Source organism: Doryrhamphus excisus, chromosome 5 (genome assembly GCF_030265055.1).
Source record: "Doryrhamphus excisus isolate RoL2022-K1 chromosome 5, RoL_Dexc_1.0, whole genome shotgun sequence".
NCBI lineage: Eukaryota > Metazoa > Chordata > Actinopteri > Syngnathiformes > Syngnathidae > Doryrhamphus > Doryrhamphus excisus.
Window position 1 is genome coordinate 5,090,537 of NC_080470.1, and position 27,446 is coordinate 5,117,982.

At 40.6% G+C, this 27,446-nt stretch overlaps 2 protein-coding genes and 1 long non-coding RNA gene across 8 annotated transcripts in view; 1 reads left to right on the top strand and 2 right to left on the bottom strand.

Moving 5' to 3' along the window:
* Positions 1–16,263, bottom strand: pgm1 (phosphoglucomutase 1). Of its 4 annotated transcripts, none has more exons than XM_058073235.1 (13): positions 15,771–16,074; positions 15,227–15,438; positions 14,994–15,080; positions 3,667–3,829; positions 3,424–3,567; positions 3,215–3,340; positions 2,951–3,141; positions 2,514–2,668; positions 2,316–2,431; positions 2,084–2,219; positions 1,539–1,722; positions 740–874; positions 1–533 (listed from the first exon to the last, which is right to left on the bottom strand). In XM_058073235.1, the coding sequence occupies exons 1-13, from the start codon at positions 15,898–15,900 to the stop codon at positions 444–446; spliced, it is 1,869 nt and encodes a 622-aa protein (XP_057929218.1). In that variant the 5' UTR covers positions 15,901–16,074; the 3' UTR covers positions 1–443. The 4 variants fall into 4 exon arrangements, with proteins under 4 accessions (XP_057929218.1, XP_057929216.1, XP_057929217.1 ...); XM_058073232.1 differs by lacking the exons at positions 1–533; positions 740–874; positions 1,539–1,722; ... (5 more) ...; positions 3,424–3,567; positions 3,667–3,829 and adding exons at positions 5,829–6,614; positions 6,721–6,828; positions 7,918–8,127; ... (5 more) ...; positions 12,536–12,624; positions 14,085–14,286 and having other exon boundaries at positions 15,771–16,263; XM_058073233.1 differs by lacking the exons at positions 14,994–15,080; positions 15,227–15,438; positions 15,771–16,074 and adding an exon at positions 5,248–5,594.
* Positions 16,256–27,378, top strand: LOC131129558 (uncharacterized). 2 transcript variants are annotated; one of them, XR_009129847.1, is made up of 5 exons: positions 16,256–16,587; positions 16,829–16,861; positions 18,127–18,205; positions 26,164–26,217; positions 26,358–27,378. It is a non-coding gene; the product is annotated as an uncharacterized LOC131129558 (long non-coding RNA). The 2 variants fall into 2 exon arrangements; XR_009129848.1 differs by lacking the exon at positions 18,127–18,205.
* The window catches only part of alg6 (ALG6 alpha-1,3-glucosyltransferase), a 30,111-nt gene continuing 19,111 nt past the window's right edge, over positions 16,447–27,446 (bottom strand). Inside the window, exon 15 of one of the 2 annotated variants that reach the window (XM_058073241.1) lies at positions 16,447–16,503. The gene's annotated coding sequence lies outside the window, so the exon portion shown is untranslated. Of the gene's footprint in view, positions 16,504–23,502; positions 26,545–27,446 lie in introns of those variants that run through there. The other variant, XM_058073237.1, reaches the window with a different exon arrangement.

The following is a 27,446-nucleotide window of genomic DNA, read 5'->3' on the forward strand; positions in this document are numbered from 1 at the left end:
TTTTATGACAGCGTGTATTATTTTATTAATAGTGCATTGTTTGTTTTTTTCTTTACCTTGCTTTCTTAGGAATTTCAAGGTTGGGGTTGGTTTGGAAGAACAGAAGAGGAAGGCACCAGGTCCACCAGGGTGAAAGACAAAGGACGAATGAAACAACCCCAACCTGCTTAGTCTAGTTACGAGTACGGTAGCGCATGCACTCAGATGTACACTTTGCACTACTGAAATGTTAAATTTAATATCTCTTAAGATGTCTTTGTAAGGCAGGTCAATTGGCACAAGTCTCCACTTTTAGTGAAAATCACACACTAACATATAATGGCAGTGTACATCTATTCCTGGGTTTTTTCCAGTACCTTTTAGTGGGGCCAATAACTGACTGATGTATTAGAGATGAGGTGTTGTCGTTATCAAGGGTTAGTGGAGGCAGCGTGGAAGAGGAATCATGTGATCACAGTGGGGCCGGTACGTCCAGTTCGCTCCTGCAGCTGTGAAACCTTCAAGGCGATGTCTACCAAAGGAGCCAGCATCACCTACACACAAAACATACATATTAATAAATATACTGTATATGTCTTTGGACATTTATTAATCGAGTTGAGTGTGTGACACAATTAGGTACACAAATTATACAACATACTTTTTGTTATGGAATACAAAAACACACAGTAAGTTAAAGTCTAAAAAAATAAATGTCCATGTCGTAAGATTATAAATAAGTATTAGTATATGTTTCGACCTGAGGATCTTGGTAAATCTTCTGAGGGTCCTTCTCATAGCTGTCTATGTAGAGCCTGATGGTGGCGCCGGCACTGCCAGTGCCGCTGAGACGGAAAATAATCCTAGAACCATCTGAGAAGATAATTCTGAGGCCCTGAGGGAACAGGAAAGTCAAAGAAGAGTGAGAAAACAAAAACAGATAAAATTATCCTTTAATTTTCTAGCCTCACTCGGGCGTATGCTGGAGCCTATCCCAGCTGACTTTTGAATGAGAGGCGGGGTACACCCTGCACTGGTCGCCAGCCGATCGTAAGGCACATATAGACAAACAACCATTCACACTCACATTCATACCTATGGAGAATTTGGAGTCGCCAATTAACCTAGCATGTTTCTGGAATGTGGGAGGAACAACATGCTAACCACTCCACCCTAAACAAAACAAATAACATATTGTAATATCCTTGAAAATGGGCTGCTTGGCGGGCAGATGAGTGGTTCGCGCCCAGGCCACACAACTAGGAAACCAAGTTCAATTCCACCCTCGGCCATCTCTATGTAGAGTTTGCATGTTCTCCCCGTGCATGCGTGGGTTTTCTCCGGGTACTCCGGTTTCCTCCCACATGCCAAAAACATGCTTGTTTGTCTATATGTGCCCTGTGATTGGCTGTCGACCAGTCCAGGGTGTACCCCACCTCTCACCTGAAGACAGCTGGGATAGGCTCCAGCAACCCCCCGCCACCCTCGTGGGGATAAGCGGTAGAAAATGAATTCATGAATTCTTGGGGTGATTTATTTTTCCACAGTAGATTTCTGACCTGGTTTTTGGAGACGCTTCCATCCACGGGATCAGTGTAGGAAAAGTTGTCCGCGACTGCCACCTCATAGGTCTTAGCCCCTGATGAAAATGTCTTCCCCACAAAGGATGGGTCGAACATTGCCGTTTCCAGGTCCTTGATCATTTTGTTGGCGGCTTCTGACTCGACCTCTTCATAGTCATACCTAAGTGAAAGTTTATGCATACTCAGGTAACATATATTTGTGTCTTTAAAATGGTAACGCAATGGTTATAACCGCGAGCGTGCTGTCTAATATGTGTAAGTAAGTGTGTAAGTATGTGGTGCAGTTATCAATATGACCACAAGAGGGAGTAGTGTAATACACAACATACGTGGAGCCTTTTTAAAAATGATTGTAGTTTACTTATTTTAACACACTGCCACACACACACACACGTAGGGTATTTAATGAGCAACTTGCTTGATGTATTGTCAAAGGAATCACGATTGTACTGTATGACAAACTGTACTTCTTGGTGCAAAACGGGGCATAAAACACACACGATCATCATATTTCCTTCTACCTGGTAAAGAAGTTTCTCCCAAACTTTTGCCAGTGATCCTTCATGATGTCTTCCACGCTCTGTTTACGATTGGCTAGGATCGACAACCACGCAAGCACCGCCCACAGGCCGTCCTTCTCCCGAATATGATCCGAGCCTAGTTGTTTAAGAGACAGGGGAGTGAAGCTTTTTTGGGCATCTTACTGCCCTTTACTTCCACGTGTTCTGTGGTAAAATCCAAACGTTTACCCACCAGTACCAAAGCTCTCCTCTCCACAAAGTGACAGTTTTCCTGCATCCATCAAATTCCCAAAGAACTTCCAGCCTGTTGGAGTCTCGTATAGTTGCATCTGCAGTGCTTTAGCAACACTACAAGAAATAAAACACACAAAAAAATACATCATTTCCTGGTGGTAGCTTGTGTTAGTGTTAGTGGGAGTGTGATTTTTACTTGTCCAGGGCCCCGCTAGTGGGCATGCTACGAGCCAGACCCTTCACACCAGTCTTCTGGAAGTATGGGATGCTGGTAATGTTGGCAGCAATAACAGCCACTGAGTCTGAAGGGTTCACAAAAAATCCGTGTTTGCCAAGCACCATGTTCCGGTCCTAAAAGGAAGGGCAGGAGACACAAACAAGGGTGAGGGTCAGCTACCTTCTACAGACAATAAAGAACCCTGCAATAATTCCATTCCAAATATACTGCATGCTGCTTTACTAATTGTAATATAATCATAATTCCAAGTCCAGTTTTCTTTAATACCTGTTCTATTTAGGGCAGGAGTGTCCAAAGTGTGGCCCAGGTGCCATTTGTGGCCCAAGTATGCGGCCCTCGGTGTACAAAGTTCCGACACCCCTGATTTAAGGGCTGCAATAAAAATATCGACTTACACCATCACCATCGAAGGCGGCACCAAAGTCATACTCTCCTCCTTTCATGGAGTTCACCAGATCGGCAGCGTACGTCAGGTTGGGGTCAGGGTGGTGCCCTCCAAAGTCCTCCTTGGGGACGCAGTTGACTGCTGAATTGGCAGGAGACCCCAGCTCCTCACACACTATCTTCTTCACATATGGACCAACCACTGCAAAACAAAAAGGGCTGTGACACTAAAACCTATTTATGTAATGTCATTAAACGTCTGTGCTGTTTTGTACCGCCGTGCATTGCGTCCAGGCGGACATTAATGTGATTGGCTCCAGAGAGAAGCTCCTTCAGTGCAGCAAAGTCAAAGATACCCCTCAGCATTTCAGCATAGGCAGCAACAGAGTCCACTATCTCCACTGTGACAATTAACAAAAAAAGGGGGAAAAAATGAAGTTGTTGATAATTTTGGAATAATATTGTTTTGTTTTTAAATACATACCTGTGAGAGGTTTGAAGTTGTCCACATCAAAGGTCTGCTTGCCAATCTTTGACAGATCCACTTTGAGATCTGGGCAGATGTGATACTCCTGCAGGCCTTTGCTTATTTCAAATATTTTGTTTGTAATGCCCTCTGGAGCAGGTCCTGAAGACAAGTTTAGCAGACAGTTGCATTGTCATTCACAATAAATGGCAGATGTGCCTCCATGAAATGTGAACACAGTCTTGTTAGTGCTTCACTCGCCTCCAGTGGATATGTTGTACTTGATGCCAAAGTCTCCATTGGGACCCCCCGGGTTGTGGCTGGCTGTGAGGATGATCCCGCCCACTGCCTTGATCTTGCGGATGACACAGGACACAGCTGGGGTGGACATGATGCCATCGTGACCAATCACCAGGTGACCAATCTGCAATGGAGTCACATGATTATTGGGTCATTTAAATTAAGGTATACAGCACATTGGCAGGTGCAGAAAAGTGCAGAAATATCTAATACAGCTCTTGTATTGAATATTTTTCGTTTGTAGTTGTGTGCTTAAAGAAGTGTCCAGTAGGTGAAGCGGTTTGTCTGTTTTTTCTTGTGTAAACTAATGCAATTTCCCCACTTACCTATTTCTTAACCCACCAGTGTCAACAATGGGTTTACATTCATCATCTTTGTGCAACTTTGGCCGCTTATTATCACATGCGAACGCTAATGCTGCTCTTGCCTTTCTTTATGACATGGTAAACAGCTATAGGCACAAAATATGACATTTGCAAGTACTTCATTGATATATTACTTTAGTAAAACCTGGGTATTGATCATATTGTTGGTAAATCTCCTAACATGATTAAATATTATTTTGCTCAGAAGTTGTTAACTAAAGAAGACAAGGATTCTATATTTTGTGGTATTTCTGCATCAGGACATACTGTACATGCTGCAGAACCCAACACTGGACAGAGAAACGTGACAGGAGGCACGTCCTGCATTGCTCCCCCTGCTGGCCAACAACTGTCTCTGCACCCTGTAGCTGCCATAACGTTATGAAATAACCCTAAATAAACTTGTTTCTACTCGCTTGTAGAGCATTTTAAAAACAAGAAGACAATGGCGTTCTTGTGAAATGTATACTAAACTGTCGGGTATATTTAGTCAGGAATCATTGTGAAAAGGTCAAAGGTAGCGGGTGTTGCGAGGTCATGGCGGTCATGGAGGCTGCAATGCCCGACTGTTGCCTGCCTGTGTATTATGTACTTCGACCTAATCATACTAATCATAGATATGTTCATTATTAATATTTATGTGGTCGTGTCACTATTAATGAATGACAGGCTGTTTCATTTCGAACACTTCCGTACTATGTACACTATACGCACTGTGTTCCTAGTGCTGTACCAATCCAATTTCTGTCGTTGCTAGCTGACTGAAAACGACGATTTCATCAGTTACCCACAAACTCTACATGTCAATCTCAATTGAATTGCAACCATGCCACAAATAGTTAACATGACGATAATTGTGGTTTGACGGTCACTGTGTAATCGTCATTTTTGGAGTGTGGTGAGTGCAACATCCGGGTAAGTGCCGGTCAGCTACCTTTGCAACAGCCAGGTTGCAAAACTAGCTAACATAACGATATACAGTAGAGTATACAATAAAGGAACAATGCTTCAACGCGTGTTTAAAAGTTGAACTATTGAATGTTGTGTAAAACGAGTTGACAATGACAAGTTAAATGCTTTGTTATTATTATGATAAATAACTTGCCTGTTAGCTAGTAAGCTAATATTAGCTCGTCCAAAGGGGAAAGTGCACATCGGTGTTTTTTTCCCTACTAACCCCGTTAGCGGCAGCAATCTGGACAATCAGCTGAATGGCGTCTTTCATGAAGAACCTGCCGTCACCTCCCACAACCAGACATGCTGCCTGGCGCCCGGCAGGCTCGATGACAGAGATAATGCTCTGGATGAAGTTCTCCGCATAGTGCTGGTTCTGCTGAAACACTGTAACCCTCTTCCTCAGGCCGCTTGTTCCGGGCTTCTGGTCCGTGTACGGCTTGGTCTTCACTGTCGTTACTTTCACCATTTTTGACAACCCCCCTCCCCAAATAGCACCCCAAGATGTCCTGTGTAATCCGCTATGTGGATGGACGGATGCGGGCGAGAGCAGTGGCAGAATGACTAACTTGTACAACGCCCCCCGCCCAGGAGGACCACCTCCTCAGTTTAAAGGGCACCTTCCGGGCAAGGGATCGTTTCATGCTCTGGACCGACTTGTGTATTGAGGCAATTAGCCTTAATAATGATGATAATATGCATAAAAATATTGAGTGAATAGGAGAGAGAGATATATCTACGGTATGATGTTGGTGGAAACTGCACTACTTAGTATGTTAAGTTTGTAGTCATATACTGTATGCACAAATGTTGCAAAAAGCACCAGTGAGTTTATCATGCACCAAGAACATAACTACAGATATCTCTAATATGTTTACAAATGGGCATTTCTTAATTGTTACAAAAATGGACTAACATACCTGTGAGTGTAATATTGTGAAATAGTCCTCAGGCTGTGAATGTTTGCTTGTTGCATCACAGTGTGTTTACTCGGCACCAACAGAGCAAAGTTGAGTCTTGTCATATCGCTTGTTGTGATACATAAAATAAAGTACAGTTTTTTGCCATCTAATCTTATAGAACATTAAGCATAAGCAATACATAACCACAGATTGAAAAGTCAAGCCTTCTTATTGATATGTGATTTGAACAGTTTTACAATTTTGCTTTTTAATTTGTGATGTAGTTTAGAAAAGAGAAGCAGACGGTGACATAAAATACATCTCGTATATGCCAAATGATATTTTGTTAGCTGGCTCTACTGTTTCAGTAGAGAAAGTCAAAGGGCAAAAAATTGTCTGTGAGATATAAATAGATCGAGACTCTACTGCTGGAAAGGGCAAGTAAAGTTTAGACGCGAGTGCAATGCTGAAGCATGTACTTCATTGCCAGTGCAGTATCCCCAAAGTATCCCCACAGTACATGACTGAGTGCTAACCAGTAGATAGATAGTCAACTACAGAGATAACATGGATTTAGGCATAAAAATGCTGCATATCGTATAAAGCTCTATCTCGGGGGCAGTAAAGTCTCCACACAGTTGTAAGCCCAATCTTGTTTCTCACTGATGGGCAGGACATGTTGGCACACCTGGAGACAGCAAATTGAAAATCCAATTAAATCAACAATGTCAGAACTATTTGGTTAAAATCACTAGTTGCATATTTAAATAATACCCGTAAAAAAAACGGCCTACCATTTTAGTTCTAGCTGGTACTTCAATGGCAAACACACTCAGGCCTCTACTGCTGCAGCAGTTGGTGTTCTGTTTGTTGTTGACATGAACCGTCACTTTCTGGTTGGACTGCAACAACAACAAAAAACAGTGTTTCTATCATGCTATTTAACTACCAGGCCTAATATTGAGCCATAATGAGACAAATAATCAGTGAACTGCTTAATTCCTTGGTGGTGCCCTGACATGATTTCATTAAATTATAACATAATCAATAATTACTTTAATTAATTCTAATCAGGCTGCACGGCGGTTGTGTGGTTAGCGCGCAGACCTCACAGCTAGGAGACCGAGGTTCAATCCCACCCTCGGCCATCTCTGTGTGGAGTTTGCATGTTCTTCCCGTGCATGCGTGGGTTTTCTCCACATTCCAAAAACATGCTAGCTTAATTGGCGACTCCAAATTGTCCATAGGTATGAATGTGAGTGTGAATGGTTGTTTGTCTATATGTGCCCTGTGATTGGCTGGCGACCAGTCCAGGGTGTAGCCTGCCTCTCGCCCGAAGACAGCTGGGATAGGCTCCAGCACCCCCGCGACCCTCATGAGGATAAGCGGTAGAAAATGAATGAATGAATGAATAATTCTAATCATGTAAAAAAAAAAAAAAAAAAGATATTTCCTTCGGTCAGGGTTGGGCAAACTTTTTCACTTGTGGGCCACATCTCACACACACATATATATATATATATATATATATATATATATATATATATATATATATATATATATATATATATATATATATATATATATATATATATATATATATATATATATATATATATATATATATATATATATATATATATATACATATATATATATATAAACATCTCAGTATAATCAGACATTACAATACAGCCTTTGGCTGCATGACTTTTATATCCAGAATAATCACAGTTTGTGTAGCATTCTGTCATATTGTTTGTATAAGCTTGAGTTACATTTTGTAATCAAACTGTAACCGTAATCAAACGATCTATAAAAGCAACTATTCACACAAAAATCGCCGCAAGGCTAGAGACTGATGAGAGAGGGATAAGAAAACAACACACTGCTGATATGGTATGATGATATGCAAGACTAATGCAGGTCCACTATAAATAGCTCCAGAGTAGAATGATTGTACAGAGAAAAGAGAAAGTGTTGTATTCTACCTTGTTGGCTATGAGGGAGGAGACCCTTTGTTCTCCGTTGTAGGTGTAGATGAGCACGTTATCTTGTCCTTTCAGCGGCTTGGCTGCTCCCACGAGAGTGATGGACCTCTGAAGGGCCTGGTTCAGAAGCTTGGGCCCAGAGTCCAGTTTGAGCGGCTGAATTGTTGGCTGTGTGCCCTCACACTGCACTTCGATTTGAAACGGGCAAGCCTGATTGAGTAAGAGAGTAAGAGCAAGCTGTGTTTCTTTTGACATTTGCGGTTGACATGTTATTTAATGAGCGACAACCTCGACGAGCTCCAGCATACGGTTGTAGCCCATGGTTTCCACAAGGGTCCATAGGTCATCGGAATCTCCGTCTTTTTCCGTCGCCTCCATCAGATTCAGCTCCATGAAACCCTGCCGTGTTAGTTGGTTCTTTCTCATGTCAAAATTCTCTGTGAACATAAATATTACGAATGCTGAGAGAGTCGAATAGACAAAAAATATATACAAGCAAAATGGTATCACAGCACACCACTACTACATGAATTTTGGGGAGGCTTTCATACCTTTGCAGATGGCCCACGTCCCCATCTTACACTCTTCTCCACTGACCATCAGCTCCAAAAAATTGTATTCCTCCAGACTGAGCAAACCATTCCCATCCAGGTCTATCATGTCAAAGATTTCAGATAGCACCTCCCTGTGGCATGACAGGTGTATAGCATCATATGCATCATACATACACATTTTAACAAAGAAACAAAAGGAATTACCGGAACTCCTTGGTGAGGTCTACTTCTCCAGTGTCAGTTTTGTAGACAAGTTCTACACTTTTACTAGAAACTTTCTTTTTGCTCTTTTTCTTTAATTTACAGCCAGTGGAGAAAGGCAGCAGGTAGTACATCCCGGCTTTTAGTTCTCCTCTCCAAATGTACTTCTGTGGAAACAAAGATTCTATCACCATCAAATTGATTAACCTATTGGGGCACATACCGTTAGGGTGACCACATGTTACTCAACATATTATATTAAATAAATAAGTTAAAATTAAATAAATTAATATATTAAATTAAATATTAAATAGGAGACCAGGGTTCAATTCCACCCTCGGCCATCTCTGTGTGGAGTTTGCATGTTCTCCCCGTGCATGCGTGGGTTTTCTCCGGGTATTCCGGTTTCCTCCCACATTCCAAAAACATGCTAGGTTAATTGGCGACTCCAAATTGTCCATAGGTATGAATGTGAGTGTGAATGGTTGTTTGTCTATATGTGCCCTGTGATTGGCTGGCCACCAGTCCAGGGTGTACCCCGCCTCTCGCCCGAAGACAGCTGGGATAGGCTCCAGCACCCCCGCAACCCTCGTGAGGAAAAGTGGTAGATAATGAATGAATAAATATTAAATTAAATTAATATCTCTTTGTTAAGTTCCCTGGTGCAAAAACCTCTTAAAAATGTCCTGTAAGAAATAATGGCTCTCTTTTTAAGTCTTACAGGACAAGTAAATTAAAAAAATGAAATAATATTAGCTATATATATTCTGGGCAAAACCAGGACATTTTCATCAGTTTCATAAAAAACAGGATATGTCTTTACAAAACAGGACATTTGGTCACCATTCATACTATATACCTTACATGTTATTCATTTGTTGCTTTTAACAACAAACATAAATGAACACTGAACATGACTCAACTGAATATGAAAAGCAGACTTACTTCTTTGTCTTTTGTATTAGTGAAACACATTAGTGTCGAATTCTCCTCTGTGTTGCCAGCTAACATCACAAAAAGAGCTGTGTCCACATTCATCCAGGGGGAAGGCTTGTCTTAATAGCAAAACAGATTGAAATCAGGATAAAAAAGTAGTTTCATTTACACATGTCTCCTTCAAGTGTGTATTGGGCCTACAGTAACTTCAATTATAGCATTGATTGTACAAGCTCCTGGATTTCAACAACAGAAAAGAACATAATTCTTGCAAAATGTAGTTGTGATCATAACCTCTCAGGCCAAAATCAACTTGGTTTAAGTTAATGACAATGCAAAAGAAAAGCCATAGCATAGTATTTACTTAATTACTGGAGTAAAAAGTATTGCAATGTAAACATTATAATGTTCAAATACTTCAATGCGTGATTTGACGTGTGAAACTACATTGGTACCTGGTCTGTGGTTGAGGCTGGTAGGCTGGATACTGAGGATAATGTTGGCAGTTTGAGGGAGGTGCAGCTGGTAATGCAGAGAGCTAATGGTCCCATCCGCCTCCAGTAAGAAACAGCCCTTCATGCAACACTGATGCCACTGCTGTGGAAATAGAAGACATGTCATTGGCAGGCTAGGTTTTGTAAACTAAACATGATGTGGCCAGCAGTCAGGGCCCCACAAATTTGAGGATTTTGTTCAAAAAGAACAATTCAATTATATTTTTCCTTAAAAAAATAGGCTGTTTTTTCTGCAGAAAACCAGTATTCTGCAGTATTTCTAAATACGACATAATCTTTAGGTTGCTGTTTATGCCCTTATGCTTCACTGATAATTTTTTTTTATTTTTTTGCCCAACCTTTGCACTTTGTTCACGGCCCTTGAACGCACCATAGTTGCTGTGAGACACAGGAGTAAAATGTATAACAATGTATAACAATCCAGCCTCAAAACGTGTAGTGAGGTGAACAGGCATATTCAAGTGTGTGTTCATGGCAAACAATGTGTCTTTTTCTTCTTCTACTACAGAAAAAAATCATCATATGGACTAAAGTATTGGGACACATGGTTAGTTTACAACTACACACACTATAGAATGTGTGAGATTTTGTTGTCTATTCATCCAGGATAACATTCCTGATGTCAGAGGTGACTGATGCCTGCACTATAGTTCATCCAAATGGTGTTAGGTTGAAAAAGGGGTTCTGTGCTGGTCAGTCAGACTCCTCCAAGTATGCCTATTAAGTCCGAGCCACAGTCATGCACGGTTCCCACAACGTTGGATATATACAATAAATATATATAATACATATAACAAACTCAGGTGTCTAGTCCAACCTCTGGTTGTTTATTTTATTTATGAAAAATACTTTCCTTCTTTGACTTCTAACAGAAAATCTGTGCTGTGAATCAAATGAATACTTGTTATACTCAGGTTCGTCCAGTGGAGGGCAGTCATGTTACACAACATGTTGGCGCTTGAGGCCATACAGGGACAAGGGACAACAACGCATTTATTGTGTGTGGGTTTGTGAGCTTTGTAAACATTAGTAGTGAGATGAACAAATAGCACCAAACTAGTCTTTATACTTTAAATGGAAATATCTGTAGTTACCAAGGTGGGCTTGAAAATAAGGCCCTAGTTCTAGTACTACTCCACACCAAGCACACACGTGACAACCACTTCAGTTGGTGTAATTTTATCCAGCACAAAAATAATCGCAGACAAGAATCACACAAAGTTTACAATATGTAATAACAACACTGTCATGGAATAGACGATGCAGTGGGTTCATCTGACTTTTTTCCCCTGGCGAAAACGCAAACCAGCTGATCTTACGATATAAAAATGAAAACAAACGTGTGACACTGGGAAGGCAGTCTGCCTTTACAAAGGAGCTTTCATCCGGGGGTTCAATAAATTGCATTTTGCATACTATACACACTGTAAACCATGTGATACAGTCAGAAATAGTAGTGTGTAAGAAATGTCCAATGTAGCCTTTAGTAGCTAATATGAGTCTTCGGAAATATACATAGAGGTATTAATTTTAAAATATGCAAATTTTTACAGTTGTGCTTTGCATTGCTGTTGAGCTACATTGTATCACACCGAGTTGTTTCGAATAATTTGGTTACCTTATTAAGCTATAACATACTAAAACTGTACTAAATACACTACTTACTCTGATAGACTGCAGTCCTACAGTAATTTGGATTATTCATTCATTCATTCATTCTCTACCGCTTTTCCTCACGAGGGTCGCGGGGGTGCTGGAGCCTATCCCAGCTGTCTTCGGGCGAGAGGCGCGGTACACCATGGACTGGTCGCCAGCCAATCACAGGGCACATATATGTAGACAAACAACCATTCACACTCACATTCATACCTATGGACAATTTGCAATTAGTTTTTGGAATGTACCCGGAGAAAACCCACACATGCACGGGGAGAACATGCAAACTCCACACAGAGATGGCCGAGGGTGGAATTGAACCCTGGTCTCCTAGCTGTCAGGTCTGCGCGCTAACCACTTGCCCACCGTGCCCACCAATTTGGATTATAGTTTTACCTAATCCAAATTTTCTTGAGATCGGTCAATACACAATAATTGACCCTTGTAAGAAACAATCATAATACTTAATAATAATACTTCGGTATGTGACAAAAACAACTTAAACTATATTAGGAAGGCAGGAAGTGAACAAATGTAACAGTGACTGAAGTACCAGATGGAGGGGTAGGATTTAATAAGCTTTTCTTCTTCCTACTCCTTTTGGACATGTGGAACTGTGAACTGATTATGTGATGCATTCAATTGTAATTAGATGCATGTTCAAATGAAATACAACCATTACCATTACCATAATAGTTCGATCATGCAGAGAATTGTCGACTACCTGCATGCTAACCGGCTTGGTTCTTAACTAACCTTGCTGCTGACAGATGTGGCAGGCGCTGAGTTTGACACTGATGAGCGTCTACTGCGTGCGGAAGAAGGACGGGAGGATGCTTGGCTTTCTGCAATAAAAACACAAAAGCAAACTATTTCAATTGAACTTGAACAAGCTGGGGAAATCAAAATTTAAAGTGATATGATGAACTATTTAAAAAAAATACTCATCTTCACATTTAATTGATTTCTTTTTAACCATTATTGTTTGGGACTTAAATGGCGGTACGATGGAAATTGTTTAGCACACCTGCCTCACAGCCAGAAAGCTCTGGGTTAGAACCTCAGACCTCTCTTTTCATGTTCTTCCTCTGCTTTTTGAACTGACAGCATACGAACAACAAGGGTGAATAGAGAGTTCACCACAAGGGTGTGTCCTGTCACATTTACTTTTCATCTTGTACACCAGAATGATCCAGAGCCAACATGAAAACAGGTGCATTCTGAAATATGCAGATGACTCTGTAATCTTGTGTGTCTTCTCCAGGATGGGGAAAATAGCAATGGATAAAATGCTAAATGTAAACAAAGTGCATCGATTTTAGGGAGCAAAGCCACAGTTGTCACCCAGTATCTATTTAGTGGGAAATTGGCGCACAGGTGACCCAGTACAAATACCTGGGCACAATCATTGACTCTGGGCTGAACTTTAAAGCCAAGAGTGAACTACAATTACACATGTATGCATAGTATATCTATCTATGTATTATACTGTATTCTGTGTGAATGACTGAAATTCTTTACAAGTCAGCAACCATTTGGGCTGACAAATGTTGAGCCAAATGACCAAACCAAACTGTTTTCAAGATGAAAGAATATCGCATTCAGCATGTGCAATCGGGTAGCATCCTGTGTCAGCTCCTTATTAAAATGTAACAGGTATAAATCAATATGTGGGAGAGTCACAATAATGTGATAATCCCGACTACTGTGCAGGAACTCATTTGTTTTTGCAGTGACGGTCGACGGGGCCCTCCTCTTGACCACCTTCAAATCCCTCATCCTCTCCCCAATGAGTAGTGGTGGGATTATCCAAATCAATAACATGAACATAGACTGACCACTTAGATCAATCCCATCAATCATCCCAGTGTCCTCAGCTTTTGTTTGTGTTTGTTTCTCAGCACAGTGGTTCTAACATGTATTGATGGTTCTACATCCAAAGGCTGAATTAGTTGTTGCTTGTCCGAGCCAGAGCACTCTCAGCAAAATCTGCGCTAGGCTCTAGTGTAGATAGAGTGTTTGTCAATCTCCTAATGGCAGAAATGATTACCATAATCACAGCACTTCAGAGTCTCCTCCCTCCAAACAAGCTGTTCCAATGTGGCTCCCATGATGAATGAACTGTCCTAATGAGGTGATTTGTCACTTGGAAGTGGAAAAAATGATCGATAACAGCGCTATTAAATTCCTCAAAACAAAGCAATGATGTGTAATGTAGCAAGTGGTGTGTATGGGTGTGCATCGAAAAAAAAGTCAGTAAGTAACTCTACCAAATAAACATGACCCACTACCGTGGTAGATGTACCTTTCCTAAGTGTGGTGTCTGGATCCGACCATGTTGCTTCTGCAGTCTGCGGAGCGGCGGCTGCTTCTGCCGACATGGAGGGATAAGGAGGACTGCCTAAATGGCTGCCAAAGTTTTGTCTTTTAAGCTTGGTGTCAGCCTGGAGTTTCTCCAAAGAGGCCATCTGACACATCTCCACTGTTGACACAAGCTGTCTGCAGAACTGAAAGAAAATGGTGTTTTTGTTACAAATATGTTCACATTTTTACTATATGACAAAGAATCATGAATATAATTTTGTAAACACTGTATTTCTTTCCCGGAAAAATGCACAGAAATGTATCTGTTTACTACTAATTTTTTTAAAGGTGATTACTATATCCTGAACATAGGTCGGGTAGAGTTTATGTAATACCGTAAATCCCTCTGTATTCGAGACGGTTACATTCCATGACCGGCCACGAATGGTGAAATCCCTTGAGTAATTGAGACACAAGGCTCAATTCCACCCCAAAAAAACTGCTAGCTTGACGTTGACATTCTCCTCAAATTTCAGCTCAACATTTGCAATAAAATAACAGTTCTACTTATGAGTTTCACCTGCAGAACCTTGCTTATCTCTCGCAATGTATAGTATTCACTCACAATGAGGGAAACTAACAAACTAAATGCATAAAAGCACAATCCAATAAGCCCTAAACATGCCTCGCACACTTGCTAAACACATTTAAAGTATACAATGTATAGTCACTCAATACTAATGAATGGTAATGAAAGATGATCACGAGAATAGTAGGAGTCGGAGTCATCAGTCTAGTCCTACAACCAAACATCCATCTGTTGTGAGGCCGCCTCCATCATCCTCTGAGGCTGCTAGCAGAGCTTTTACAGGTTAGGACACACAATATGCCACTGACACAACATACTCACTTCTTTATAGTTAAATTTGCCATCCTTGTTGATGTCACTCAATGAGAAAATGGTCTTGACCTCTTCAGGTGTCATTGGATCGCCTCCCTGTACATATTGGAGAAAATCTAGAATAAAAAGGTTCTTATGTTATACTGTAATACATTAAGCACTCCCTCTGAGTGAATTAAGTTAAACATTTGTGTTGAAATCACATATGCATGCATCACGCTAAATCACGCATTGTAACTCACAGTAGTAAGGAGCTTTTCCACTTTGCTGTGCGAGATGTATCCATCACCATTGGTATCCAGCTTTTTGAAAACTCGCATCAGTTCGTTCTTCTCAGCCTTCCGCTCACATTTCAGAATCCCACAGAAATCGTCGAAGTTCATGTCAGTCGTTTCTGGGGTCCAGTATTTATCGAGAGTGGCTTCGGAGGGATTTCTGCCAGCCAGTTGGAGAACTTGAAAATGCAAAACATTTTATGCAGCTTGTAAAATATGCATATACTGTCTTCAGTATAGTTTATGCATTCAGAAATACAATGTGGCACAAGTGTGCCACAACCCATTTTGAAAATTACTTAAATGACATGAAAATTTGGACTTGTCCACAAATGTGTGTTGGGTATACTGCACCATATGTATTATAATCATAATATTTCATAACGTTGTGTGACGTTGACATAGAAAAGGACCTAATGTGATCCAAATACCGATTTGAGATTTTGTTAAGACAGCTTTCAAATAAAATCAAATAAAAACGTTAGCTTGTTAATGTTTTTAAATGACTTACCTCGACATAACTCCTGTTTCGAGGTGATATTTGTCAGACTAGATCTGAATATCTGAAGGTAGGCGGCTCTACACTGCAAGTAGAAAGCTTCCTCCTCAACAGGAGCCTGAGATGACTCCAAATACGACATCTTTGGTTGGATAAATTATCTAACGACTCGGGATATTTGGTTTAAAAATATTTATGGCATACTAACAAATACATTACCACGAACTTGATTAGCTCAATTGGCTTGGTTATGCACCGACGGACAAAATACCGCCGTTACTAAGGTCTGCCTGTTGCTAAGTCAACTGTAATAATAACGTTGTGTGTTCACCGCTAAAGGGCACGGAAGAAACAAATGCTATCGTCGAAGTTGCCCTACATACCTTTTGCCGAATTAAAAATGGAATAAACCTTTAGGTTTCACTTTAAAATGTCGGTGGATGTCGAGGCTCAGCTGTTATATTTTTGAAATTCTCCATTACAAACGAGCAATCAGCATTAAATATGGTGACATCTAGTGCACTGTCTACTGTCTGTTAAGGGCTTCCTGTTTATACATGGATCTGTGTTACGTTCAAGTTTCACAGTGATGAAATGAATGCTAATTTAGTGTAAATGTCTAAGCTTTTGGATTCACCTGTAACACTGTATGACTGAGGGAGCGCGTAGCAGCGGGTGCAGTACACCCTCCGAGACAATGATGTCACTGTTGCAGCAAACAGGATGAATTTCAACCACCCCAAAACTACAACAGGAAGAAGAAGAAAAGAAAAGTCAATCAGGTGCCAGTTTTTGTGTGACTTTTACAGTCATCACGGTTGAAAATGCCGTAAGTACTGTTAACTGTTTTGTTGTAACATAACTAAACAATACATGCCCGGTCTTTAATTTAAATGTACAATTTCAGAAACACTGCATTGTGGCCATCATGTGACTTCATATTTAATGGCGTTATCTCTGTACTATGACGTCACTGGCTGGCCCTTTGATGTTTTAAAATTAGGAGGCATTAATTCTATGATAAGCAACTTACAAATTAAGGTTGTTTTTAATGTTTTCATTTTTTATAGGGTAAAACACCCCTGCAAATGGGACATGCTGATGTAAGTACAGTAAATATTTTCAGATAATATTTACCGTATTGACTCTAATATAAGACCCTCCTATTTTTCAAAGGGCCTTTTGAAATAGCTTGTTCACATATTTTTGTCATCAAACCAAAGGCTGCACAGTAAAAACACAAGTATTGCATAAATTAAACCTAATGGCTTATAATTAATACTTTCATGGTCTTATATTGGGGTCAGTACAGTTGACTGCTTAACCACCAGTTTCCCCTGATGCTGTATTTTATTGAAATGCTTCAGTTTAAAGGTTAGCTTACCAACCAGATACCGTAAGTTGAAAGTTACTATTTTTATCAAACTGATGACAAAACCAAGGCACTGATTTACAGGCTTACAGAAAGATGCTTTTTACGAGTTGCCATATTTCAATTGCCACACTATCCCGATGTACATAATGACATATCAGAATTTAATGACAGGAGACAAGAAATGACGGGGATTCATCCGTGGCCAAATTATGAATGATTTACTTAGCACTAAAAATAGTTGTATAAGAGCCACTTAACACAAGAACCATTTCCTCAGCCAAGGCAGACATTTGGTGTCTGGCCCATCCATCAAGATAAGCATTAGTTTTTAATTTCATAGTGGGGTCAGGAATACATGTCATGAGCTCAGTTTACAGTGGTTTCATAGTGATCAGTGGTTGGTCATGTGGCGTCACGAGAAGCACTGCACTGATTTATTTGGGGAAATGTGACTAAAATGGACATGGGAGGGGCATCATAATTGAATTGAAACAGGAGTTCATAACATTCAGAGAGAGATTATCCCGTCCCATTAAAATACTTCCATTATAAAGCGATTCAACTAAATATTTTAAATTGCTTCTTAATTTTATGTATATGACCTTCTCCGGATCTGTTGACTAATAATCTGAAAGTTCTGTTGTACTCAAAACTTACAAAAAATTATAAAAAAAATAATATATTTTATATGAAATATAAAAAAACATGTACAATGTTAAATTTGTGAAAAACAGTAGGAAATATCACATGACTTTTTCATATCGATAACTAATCAACTTCACATTTTATTCATTTGGCCCCATACCTATGGCCTAGCTTCTGCAAACAATCTGCACATCAATAATGACTTCCACCCCCCCATTTTAAGAATAGCAACCATTCTGGAGATAATGCAGAGCTTTTTTTTTTTCTTCCTTGACATATTTTTAAAAGTTGAACCAAGTATAGTTGGATGATGTCGTCATCCCAATCTGTCATTTTTGATTTGACCAGATTGGACTCTCTGCTGTCTAAATTGGAGCAATCGCCGAATGCATTCATCAGGGCCAGGGATGAGCTTGAGGAAATATTCGTAAGACAAAACCTTTCTTTGGTCTTAAATCTTCAGAATAGGCAGAACTGTCTCATCGCATTACGCATGCCTTTATAAATCATTATCTCTTCAGATGATAGCTTTATTACATAATGAATACCCACCTTTGATATGACTTTTCCTTTCACGCTGACTTGCTGAAGGACTGAGGGTTTTTTTTTTAAGTGCCAAATACTTTCGCAAATTTTTCCTTAGATTTTGTGCTGCACTTTAATTTAGTATTTTAATTAGTCAGCAGAGGGCAGCAATAAACAAGAACATGTACAGTCTGCAGCAGACCTAAAAGAGGAGCTGAAGAAGCACAGGGAGTTAAAGCCAGTACATCCTACATTTCATTGGGGATTTGTCATGCACAACCTTACTTGGAAGAATAAAAACAATAATTAACTAATCATCCATCCAATAAAAATAACTCACACTTCAGGCTCTCTCCACTTAATGCAATCATGGCTTTTGTGTCACCTTAGTAGCCACAACGCTAACAGGAAATGCCAAAAAGAACCAAAATCAAGGTAGGTGATTTTTCATATCATCCATACATTTGACAAATACAATTTGATAAAAAAACACGCCTGTCCTTTGACTTTCCATGTTGTCCCAATGATGAATCTGAGGCTTTATGCCTCTTGACTCAGTGGCTCTGAGATAAACTAACAAAAAAAGATTTACTAATGCTGCATCAGCAGTGTTGGCTGATAAGAGGAGAAATTAAACCACTTTATTGTCTTCTCAAGGGGCATATTTATTTTGGGATTTGACAACTTCAGTGTTTCATTGTTATATGTTTTGGGTTTTTATGGCAAATTTCCTCGTTTGATTCGATATAGTTCATTAATCTGCTTGCTTCACGTTCGACTCTCGAAAATGAGTCGTTTATGGTTACTACACTCACATTTTATGTCTGTAGTATTTACTTTTTAAATGCATTGCTAACATCATATATAATTATGAATAATATAATTATGTAATATTTTCTTTACTGTGTAATTTTTCACTCTGTAAAGTTGTGGAATTGGCATCTGTGATGTGTATTTTCTCACCAGCAATTAATACTCGTCGTTTGCAGCACTTTTCAAATGGTATTTAGTTTTTAAATGCCTCGCTAACATCATATATAATTATGAATAATATAATTATGCAACCACCCTCGGCCATCTCTGTGTGGAGTTTGCATGTTCTCCCCGTGCATGCGTGGGTTTTCTCCGGGTACTCCGGTTTCCTCCCACATTCCAAAAACATGCTAGGTTAATTGGTGACTCCAAATTGTCCATAGGTATGAATGTGAGTGTGAATGGTTGTTTGTCTATATGTGCCCTGTGATTGGCTGGTGACCAGTCCAGGGTGTACCCTGCCTCTCGCCCGAAGACAGCTGAAATAGGCTCCAGCACCCCCGCAACCTTCGTGAGGAAAAGCGGTAGAAAATGAATGAATAATTATGCAATATTTTATTTACTGTGTAATTTTTCACTCTGTAAAGTTGTGGAATTGGCATCTGTGATGTGTATTTTCTCACCAGCAATTAATACTCGTCGTTTGCAGCACTTTTCAAATGGTATTTAGTTTTTAAATGCCTCACTAACATCATATATAATATGAATAATATAATTGGGCAATATTTTGTTTAAAAAAAAAAAACCAACTAAATAGCATCTTTTTCCCTCCTACTACGTCACCTTGCATTGCTCCTCAAAAAGCTCCCCTCTTTTGCTGTATGTGTACGCTAGTGACCCCGACTTCCTCCATGGAGACAAAGTGGCTATATGACTGAGAGGTCTCACTCTGTTCACAGTTGTTCTTGCATTATGAAACTTCGAGGTGCTGAACCAATGCACAGTGAACCTTCTCCTTGACTGTTTTGGAGGCGAAAGACGAGGAAAACAGACACGCATGCACATGGCAATATAAGGAGGCCGGCAAAATTATGACATTATCGATTTTCATTTACGTATTTAGTATTGTAAGGCTTTTTTGGGGGGTGAAAAATTTGGTCACTTTTTAATCTCCCAAGATCTCCTGCTTGGTAATAAAAAATCCTAGTTTGTATGCAACGCTTGTTTGGTTTATTAAGTTCAGACTCAAAGCAGATGCCAGCTGGGATTGTAAGGTCACTTTGGTCTATTGTGCCTGGACTGGAATGAACTGATGCAAAAGCTGTGAGATGAGAGAAATCTTAAGTCAGCTAAAGAACGTGTGTCCAATTAATAGTTTGGTCACACGTTATTCTTGCGAGAATATGAATTTGTTGTATTGATTCGCCTGTTTGTTTAGCGGAATGAAGCACAGAAAATGTGAAGGACCAAAGTTAGAATTTCAAAAACTGAGAATTGTGGTTTGTGTGATTTGTGGTTTAATTTTGTGTAGAAGCCTGAAAGCACACGCAGATTAAGAAATGTAATTGTGCGCTGATTTTAAAGACAAGCTACTGTATGCAGTTGGAACGACAAGCTAGTCAGACAGTCCTGTTATGTGTTTGTGAGCCAAGGACGAGAATCAATAAGAGAGCACAGGCCTCTGCCAAGAGCCATAGTTCCCCCATATTGTGATTCTCACCAAAATTCATTCATTCATTTTCTACCTCTTATCCTCACGAGGGTCGCGGGGCATGCTGGAGCCTATCCCAGCTGTCTTCAGACAAGAGGCGGTGTACACCCTGGACTGGTCGCCAACCAATCACAGGGCACATATAGACAAACAACCATTCACACTCACATTCATACCTATGGACAATGGCGATCGAGTGGTTAGCGTGCAGGCCACACAGCCAGGAGACCTGAGTTCAATCCCACCCTCGGCCTACTATTGCGGCACATACCATGAGGGAGACCACATGTTACTCAACATATTAAATTAAATAAATACATTAAATAAATTAATATCTTCAATTAAATATTAAATACGAGACCCTGGTTCAATTCCACCCTCGGCCATCTCTGTGTGGAGTTTGCATGTACTCCCCGTGCATGCGTGGGTTTTCTCCAGGTACTCCGGTTTCCTCCCACATTCCAAAAACATGCTAGGTTAATTGGCAACTCCAAATTGTCCATAGGTATGAATGTGAGTGTGAATGGTTGTTTGTCTATATGTGCCCTGTGATTGGCTGGCGACCAGTCCAGGGTGTGCCCAGCTTCTCGCCAGAAGACAGCTGGGATAGGCTCCAGCATCCCTGTGACCCTCGTGAGGATAAGCGGTAGAAAATTAATGAATTAATGAATGTGAATAACATGAGCTGCACGTGGTACGAGTGGTTAGCGCACAGGCCACACAGCTAGGAGACCCAAGTTCAATCCCACCCACGGCCATCTCTGTGTGGAGTTTGCATGTTCTCCCCGTGCATGCGTGGGTTTTCTCCGGGTAGTCCAGTTTCCTCCCACATTCCAAAAACATGCTAGGTTAATTGGCGACTCCAAATTGTCCATAGGTATGAATGTGAGTGTGAATGGTTGTTTGTCTATATGTGCCCTGTGATTGGTTGGCGACCAGTCCAGGGTGTACCCCGCCTCTCACCCGAAGACAGCTGGAATAGGCTCCAGCACCCCCGCGGCCCTTGTGAGGATAAGCGGTAGAAAATGAATGAATGAATGTTTTTTTATATTTCATATAAAATGTGTTATTTTTATAATTTTTTTGTAAGTTTTGAGTACAACAGAACTTTCAGATTATTAGTCAACAAATCCGGAGAATGTATCATATACATAAAATTAAGAAGCAATTAAAAATATTATATCGCTTTATAATGGAAGTATTTTAATGGGACGGGATAATCTCTCTCTGAATGTTGTGTAGTCATATTCACAAATGGTCCTATCTCGCAATGTTAAAGAATCCTTTTTAGAAATTCCTGTTCGGTATCACCCCCAAAATGTAATCAGTCTTTCCAGATCCCATTTCCAACAATTGCTGAATATTTCACTCAAATATTTTGAACACAAACTTAACGTCCGCACTGTAAATCTATTTATCTATGCCGATGTCTGATCTTAAAAAAAACTAAAGAACATCTTGTTATATCTGCTAGCTGGATTTCAGGATCAGCATGAAAACAAATGGAGTCACAAGGCTATTTGATTTCCCAAGGACTTCCCCTTGCTACTATTTCACTATTTGATTTGCTTCTCAATGCGTTGTCCTTGCCATTTAACATTTGCAACATCAATGGATGCTTGTTTGAGTAGCAAAGACAATCAAGTTTTCTGTGACCTTTGGAGAAAAACAACATTTTTCTATGGTTACACCAACACGTCAGCGAGTAGATTTCCTGGGGAAAGGATTAATTGGATTATTTTAGGCACATATTATGCCTGCAGCAAAGCAATTCTTGTGATCCAATCTTACAATGGTGAATGGTGGAAAGTGAATGGGGCTTATTGTCACAGGGCAAGCTTGTTTTCCGACAAGGTTGTTAGAAATTATATTAATTTGTTCCAGTAAGGGGTCTGAACATACATGATGCATTGTGGATCCATATCCCAGGAATGTCACATTTTTGTCACATGGTGGATCTGTGAAATTTATCAGTTTTGCATAAACCTCCTTACAACAACACACGTCACAATGTCATCGCAGATAGCAGTGAAAGAGGGCGGGGGCCTCCATGTGTTTTGAGGCACATATTTTAAGCAAACAAACTATAACTCAAAAGTTGCTGGAGAGTTGGTGATGGTATCATGAGGGAAAAGCTACTTTTATGTCAAATGTTTGCAATTGATCCATAAGCTGAATTCATTTAAAATTAGGGGGGTTAACCTGTACTACAGTATATCAGCGTGTCATGTGACACAGCGCACCTTTTAGGTGCATTTAAGGTGGCAGACAAGGAGTGTCATAAACTAATCTGATTTGTTAGATTTTGTCCATAGTTCATTCATTCATTTTCTACCGCTTTTCCTCACGAGGGTCGTGGGGGGTGCTGGAGCCTTTTCCAGCCGTCTTCGGGCGAGAGGCGGGGTACACCATGGACTGGTCGCCAGCCAATCACAGGGCACATATAGACAAACAACCATTCACACTCACATTCATACCTATGGACAATTTGGAGTCGCCAATTAACCTAGCATGTTTTTGGAATGTGGGAGGAAACCGGAGTACCCGGAGAAAACCCACGCATGCACGGGGAGAACATGCAAACTCCACACAGAGATGGCCGAGGGTGGAATTGAACCCAGGTCTCCTAGCAGTGAGGTCTGCGCGCTAACCACTCGACCCCCGTGCCGCCCATTTTGTCCATAGTTGACTCGTTTAATGTTTTTTTTTTTTTTTTTTTTTTAGAGTTCAGCTAATTGGGATCCCTACAAATAAGCAGTTCCACCTCCAACTAGCGTGGGATCACACTCCTCAGCCATCCTGGAAAGGTCTATTCAGGAGGTCTGGAGAGAAGGATCCACCGAATAGTTGAATCTCGTATTCAGGTGGAGCAGTGTGGTTTTTGTCCGGGTCGTGGAACTGTGGGCCAGATCTACACTCTCTGGAGGGTCCTTTAGGGTGCATGGGAGTTTGGTCAAACAGTCCACATGTGTTTTGTGGACTTGGAGAAAGTATTAGACCATGTTCCTCGAGGAATCGTATGATTTTCTCTCTGTATGCATTACTGACAGTAAGTCTGAGGAGTTTAAGTACCTCGGGGTTCATGAGTGAAGGAAGGATGGAACACAAGATTGACAGATGGATTGGTACGGCATTTGCAGTCATACTGGCCTCTTCCAACGGGCATGTCCAACGAAAACTAGGCCTTGGGGAAGACCCAGGACACGCTGGCGAGACCATGTCTCTCAACTGGTCTCATCACTAAAAACAGTCTCATTCCGATGTCTGGAGCAGAATGTGGAAGTAACATCACACCCAGTATGCCGCCCACATTGTTTAAATTGTTTTTGTGTTGTGGTGGCCCATTTTTTGTTTGAATTTCTGTTGTCGTTATACATATTTTTTGATATTATGCCCGAGTATTGTACGATAGGCTGTTGCTCAAACACTTGATCATCAAGACTAAGCTTGTTCACCTTTCCAAATGACACAATTCACTGCGATAAATGGACCAGGCAAGTGCAGCTAACAAAATGAGTACTCCTGCCGTAAAAGGGCTGCACTGTTAAGAAGTGCTTCCAGACATTGTATAATGTTAACAAAAGTCTACAGAAGAAGTCACTTTCAGGGAACAATCAGGCTTTGAGCAGACATAAATCCTCAGGGGTGTTCCTGCATTACAAATACCGGCCGTGCCTGTATCTGCTGATGAGTACAAAATTGAAAAAGCAAGGCCCTAATAATTCTGAGGCAAGTTCCACACAGCAGCATGTATTGATTATTTGTGTGTGGTGTGAGATTTGGAAAATTCAATTAAAGGAGTTGTGCAAAGGATTCATAAATTCAGCAGCTCCTGTCCGTATGGAGACATGGTTATGATCTAAATCAATGCAGCGCTTCACAATATATTTTCTTTGGCACATAAAAATAAATAACATTTAAACAGTTCTGCTTACTACAGAAACAAATTACGTTTTCTCTGAAGCTTTTAGTTACAGTCAAACACTAAATAGGTCTAAGGTGGTAATGTATTGCAGTTTTTCCCCATATGATCCTGTAAAAAATGAAACTTGAGAGTGACACAATGGCGTACAAGGAGACGGCTCAGCAGTGTAAAAATTGATCAGGCTGTAGATGGGGCCACAGCGGGAAAGATTTGTATGTCTGCCGTAATGGGCTGTATTAAAAAAGAATATTCCTTAAAATGTCATAAAAATGATGGCGCCGTGTCGCAGGTCGTGGGGCCGCCGCCAGCCCAAGAAGCGCAGAGATGCGGTCGTATCAATCTTTGGAGGCCTCACTGACACATGCCACCTGCCCGCTGGGAGTTTTATGCTTTCTGATTGAACACGGCGTAGTAATTAAAGCAGGGAGTTGTATATCGGGCTGTTTTGGTCCAATATACAACGAACTTCGATCCGCGTGCTGGATTGCATAGTGTGCAATCTTTTCAGGTGGGATTTCTGATTTACTGAATGACATCGCATTTCATCCAAGGGTGCAAAATACACCCACCGGCTACAACATTTAGGTACACCTGCACAATCTAATGATGTGTGTCAAAAATATGCCTTTGCAGAGGTAATAATTGTTTACTGTTGTGATTAACACTGTCTACTGTCATACTGCATAAAATTGCGCCTAAAATTGGTGGGCGTTTCTCTTTTCTGAGGTTTCACTTCTACAGTGATGGGGCTTTCCTTTTCTTTGGCACATAATGACGTGCAAAAGTGTGTGTGTGTCTGTGCAGACACACTGCAATACATTTCATTTCCTATGGGGCAATTGCCTTGGAACTGCACCATCGGACACTATAGGCCGTTTAGTAGTGGAACAAGTATGGACTTTTCAGTTAAGATTAGTATTTAATGTGTTTGAGCAAACAAGAATATACAGTCATCCCTCAATTTCCGTGAAGTAGGATTCCTTATTCCGCAAACATCCAACTGATTTTCATAGACTTTCTAAACAAGGTTAAAATTATTAGAGCCCTCTAGACACGAAATAACATCCCTATAGTCATCTTTACACATCCTACGCAATATAATAGACAAAACAAGAGTAAATAAGCCATCTAAGACATGAATAAGATCTTTGTGTGTGTAATTGAGGATTCCCTAGATGAGTGGCGTGCGGACAGGAAGCGACGTGAAACCTGCAGTAAAAGCATGTTCTGGTGTTTGTGTGTCTCACCAAACGTCATTAACACCCAGTAACCGGTGTAGAATACTGCATATTATTCACAGTCTTATATTTCTATGAGTCCATTTAGCCATTATTATGATTGAAAATGCTTCATTTGCAAAAATATACAATTTGCTTCAATGTGCATATTTTTTGACTAAACCGCAGAGTGGCGAGGGACGACTGTATATACAGTATGTTTTCCTTTAACTTGTATTTATTTCACTTTTCAGGTGCCACGAGGAAGGCTAGCTCCTATGAATTCCTAAAGTCCATCATGAACTAAGGTACAATAAACAACTTTGCAAATAAAACTGAAGCTTTTGTGATGTATTGAAAATGTTCATCATGTTGGCTTGCAAACCATCTTGACAGTGCAGAGTGCCAGACGGGTTACAATCATGTTTTCTTCTGCCATATTCCCCAGGTTTTTGTTTTTTGCGAGGCATCCCCGCCGCTGACAGCTAATGGAATTGCTCTTCACCTCCCGTGAAGCACGGTGCGTATGATCCCACGGTGGTAAAACTGGAGATGGATGTGGAATCTGCGCTTGTCAGTTGCGAGGCCGAGATGTCTCGGATGCCGTCATTCGTTTGCCCAAGAAGCGCCTGCAACTTTAAGAGGCAAATCATCCGTCATGTTAGCCGCGTCTATCCTTCTGTCACATTTGGATTACGCACAAAAAAAAAAACCCAATCCAGCAACTTTGTGCAAATAATGTTCTTTCCATCCGTGACTCTCATCTCATTTGTGGCTGAAAGTGTGCAATCCTGTCCACCTCTGCAGTTTAACACCTTGGAAAAGTAAGAGTGTGTGTGAGGGGGATCGGGAATGGGGGGGGTCTTACAACACAGTAGTCTCTTTATTTGGCAGTGCCTGGGAAGGCCGAGGCCTCTCACTGCACGAGTCGACCTAAGCAACAGCTGCTGTTCACAGCAACATTTCCTATTTCTGCATAAGGTGGATCGTGTAACTCTCACTTTAACGCCCTTAGAGGCCACGTGAAGGACAAAGCCAGCACAGCCGTAAACATAACTAATGTTTTCATCCAGCCGTTCAGCGTTCCAATTTGATTTCACTGCTTCCAAAGTCAAACTGTCAGTCCTGATTAGAGGAAGGAACCCGAGTTCCACACCAAGACTTCCCTTGAGCTCCCATTAGTGCAAAGTTTCAACGAGGATACAGGAAGTACTCAGTGTACCAGTACGATAATCCTAACGGAATTGAGATGCAGTATCCTAAGTAGCAGTTGACCTTGTTACTGTGGTAACAAATATTTACCTTTGATCAAAGTCTCAAAATGTTGAATGACGGATCTACTCCCACCACTAGGTACATGATGAAGCATTTATTCCATCGTTATTCCACCGTTTAAACATGATTTTAATGTTTTTGTCTTTTTTTGATGGACTCAAATAAATATATGCTCGTTTGTTCAAGTCATTCATTGACTTATTTCCCAATATTTGAACTGAATTTGAATTGGAGGGTAACAGTGGTGTAGTCCAAGTTCTGA

Coding starts and splice junctions, on each gene's coding strand:
- pgm1 (XM_058073235.1), bottom strand. CDS start 15,900: ATGTCGTATTTGGAGTCATCTCAGGCTCCTGTTGAGGAGGAAGCTTTC. Junction 3,830..14,993: donor GCAAATTTAACTATAAAGAA/GTGAGTATGTTG, acceptor ACTCCATTGCAG/ATTGGTCACCTGGTGATTGG. Junction 3,142..3,214: donor CCTGGACGCAATGCACGGCG/GTACAAAACAGC, acceptor TTTGTTTTGCAG/TGGTTGGTCCATATGTGAAG.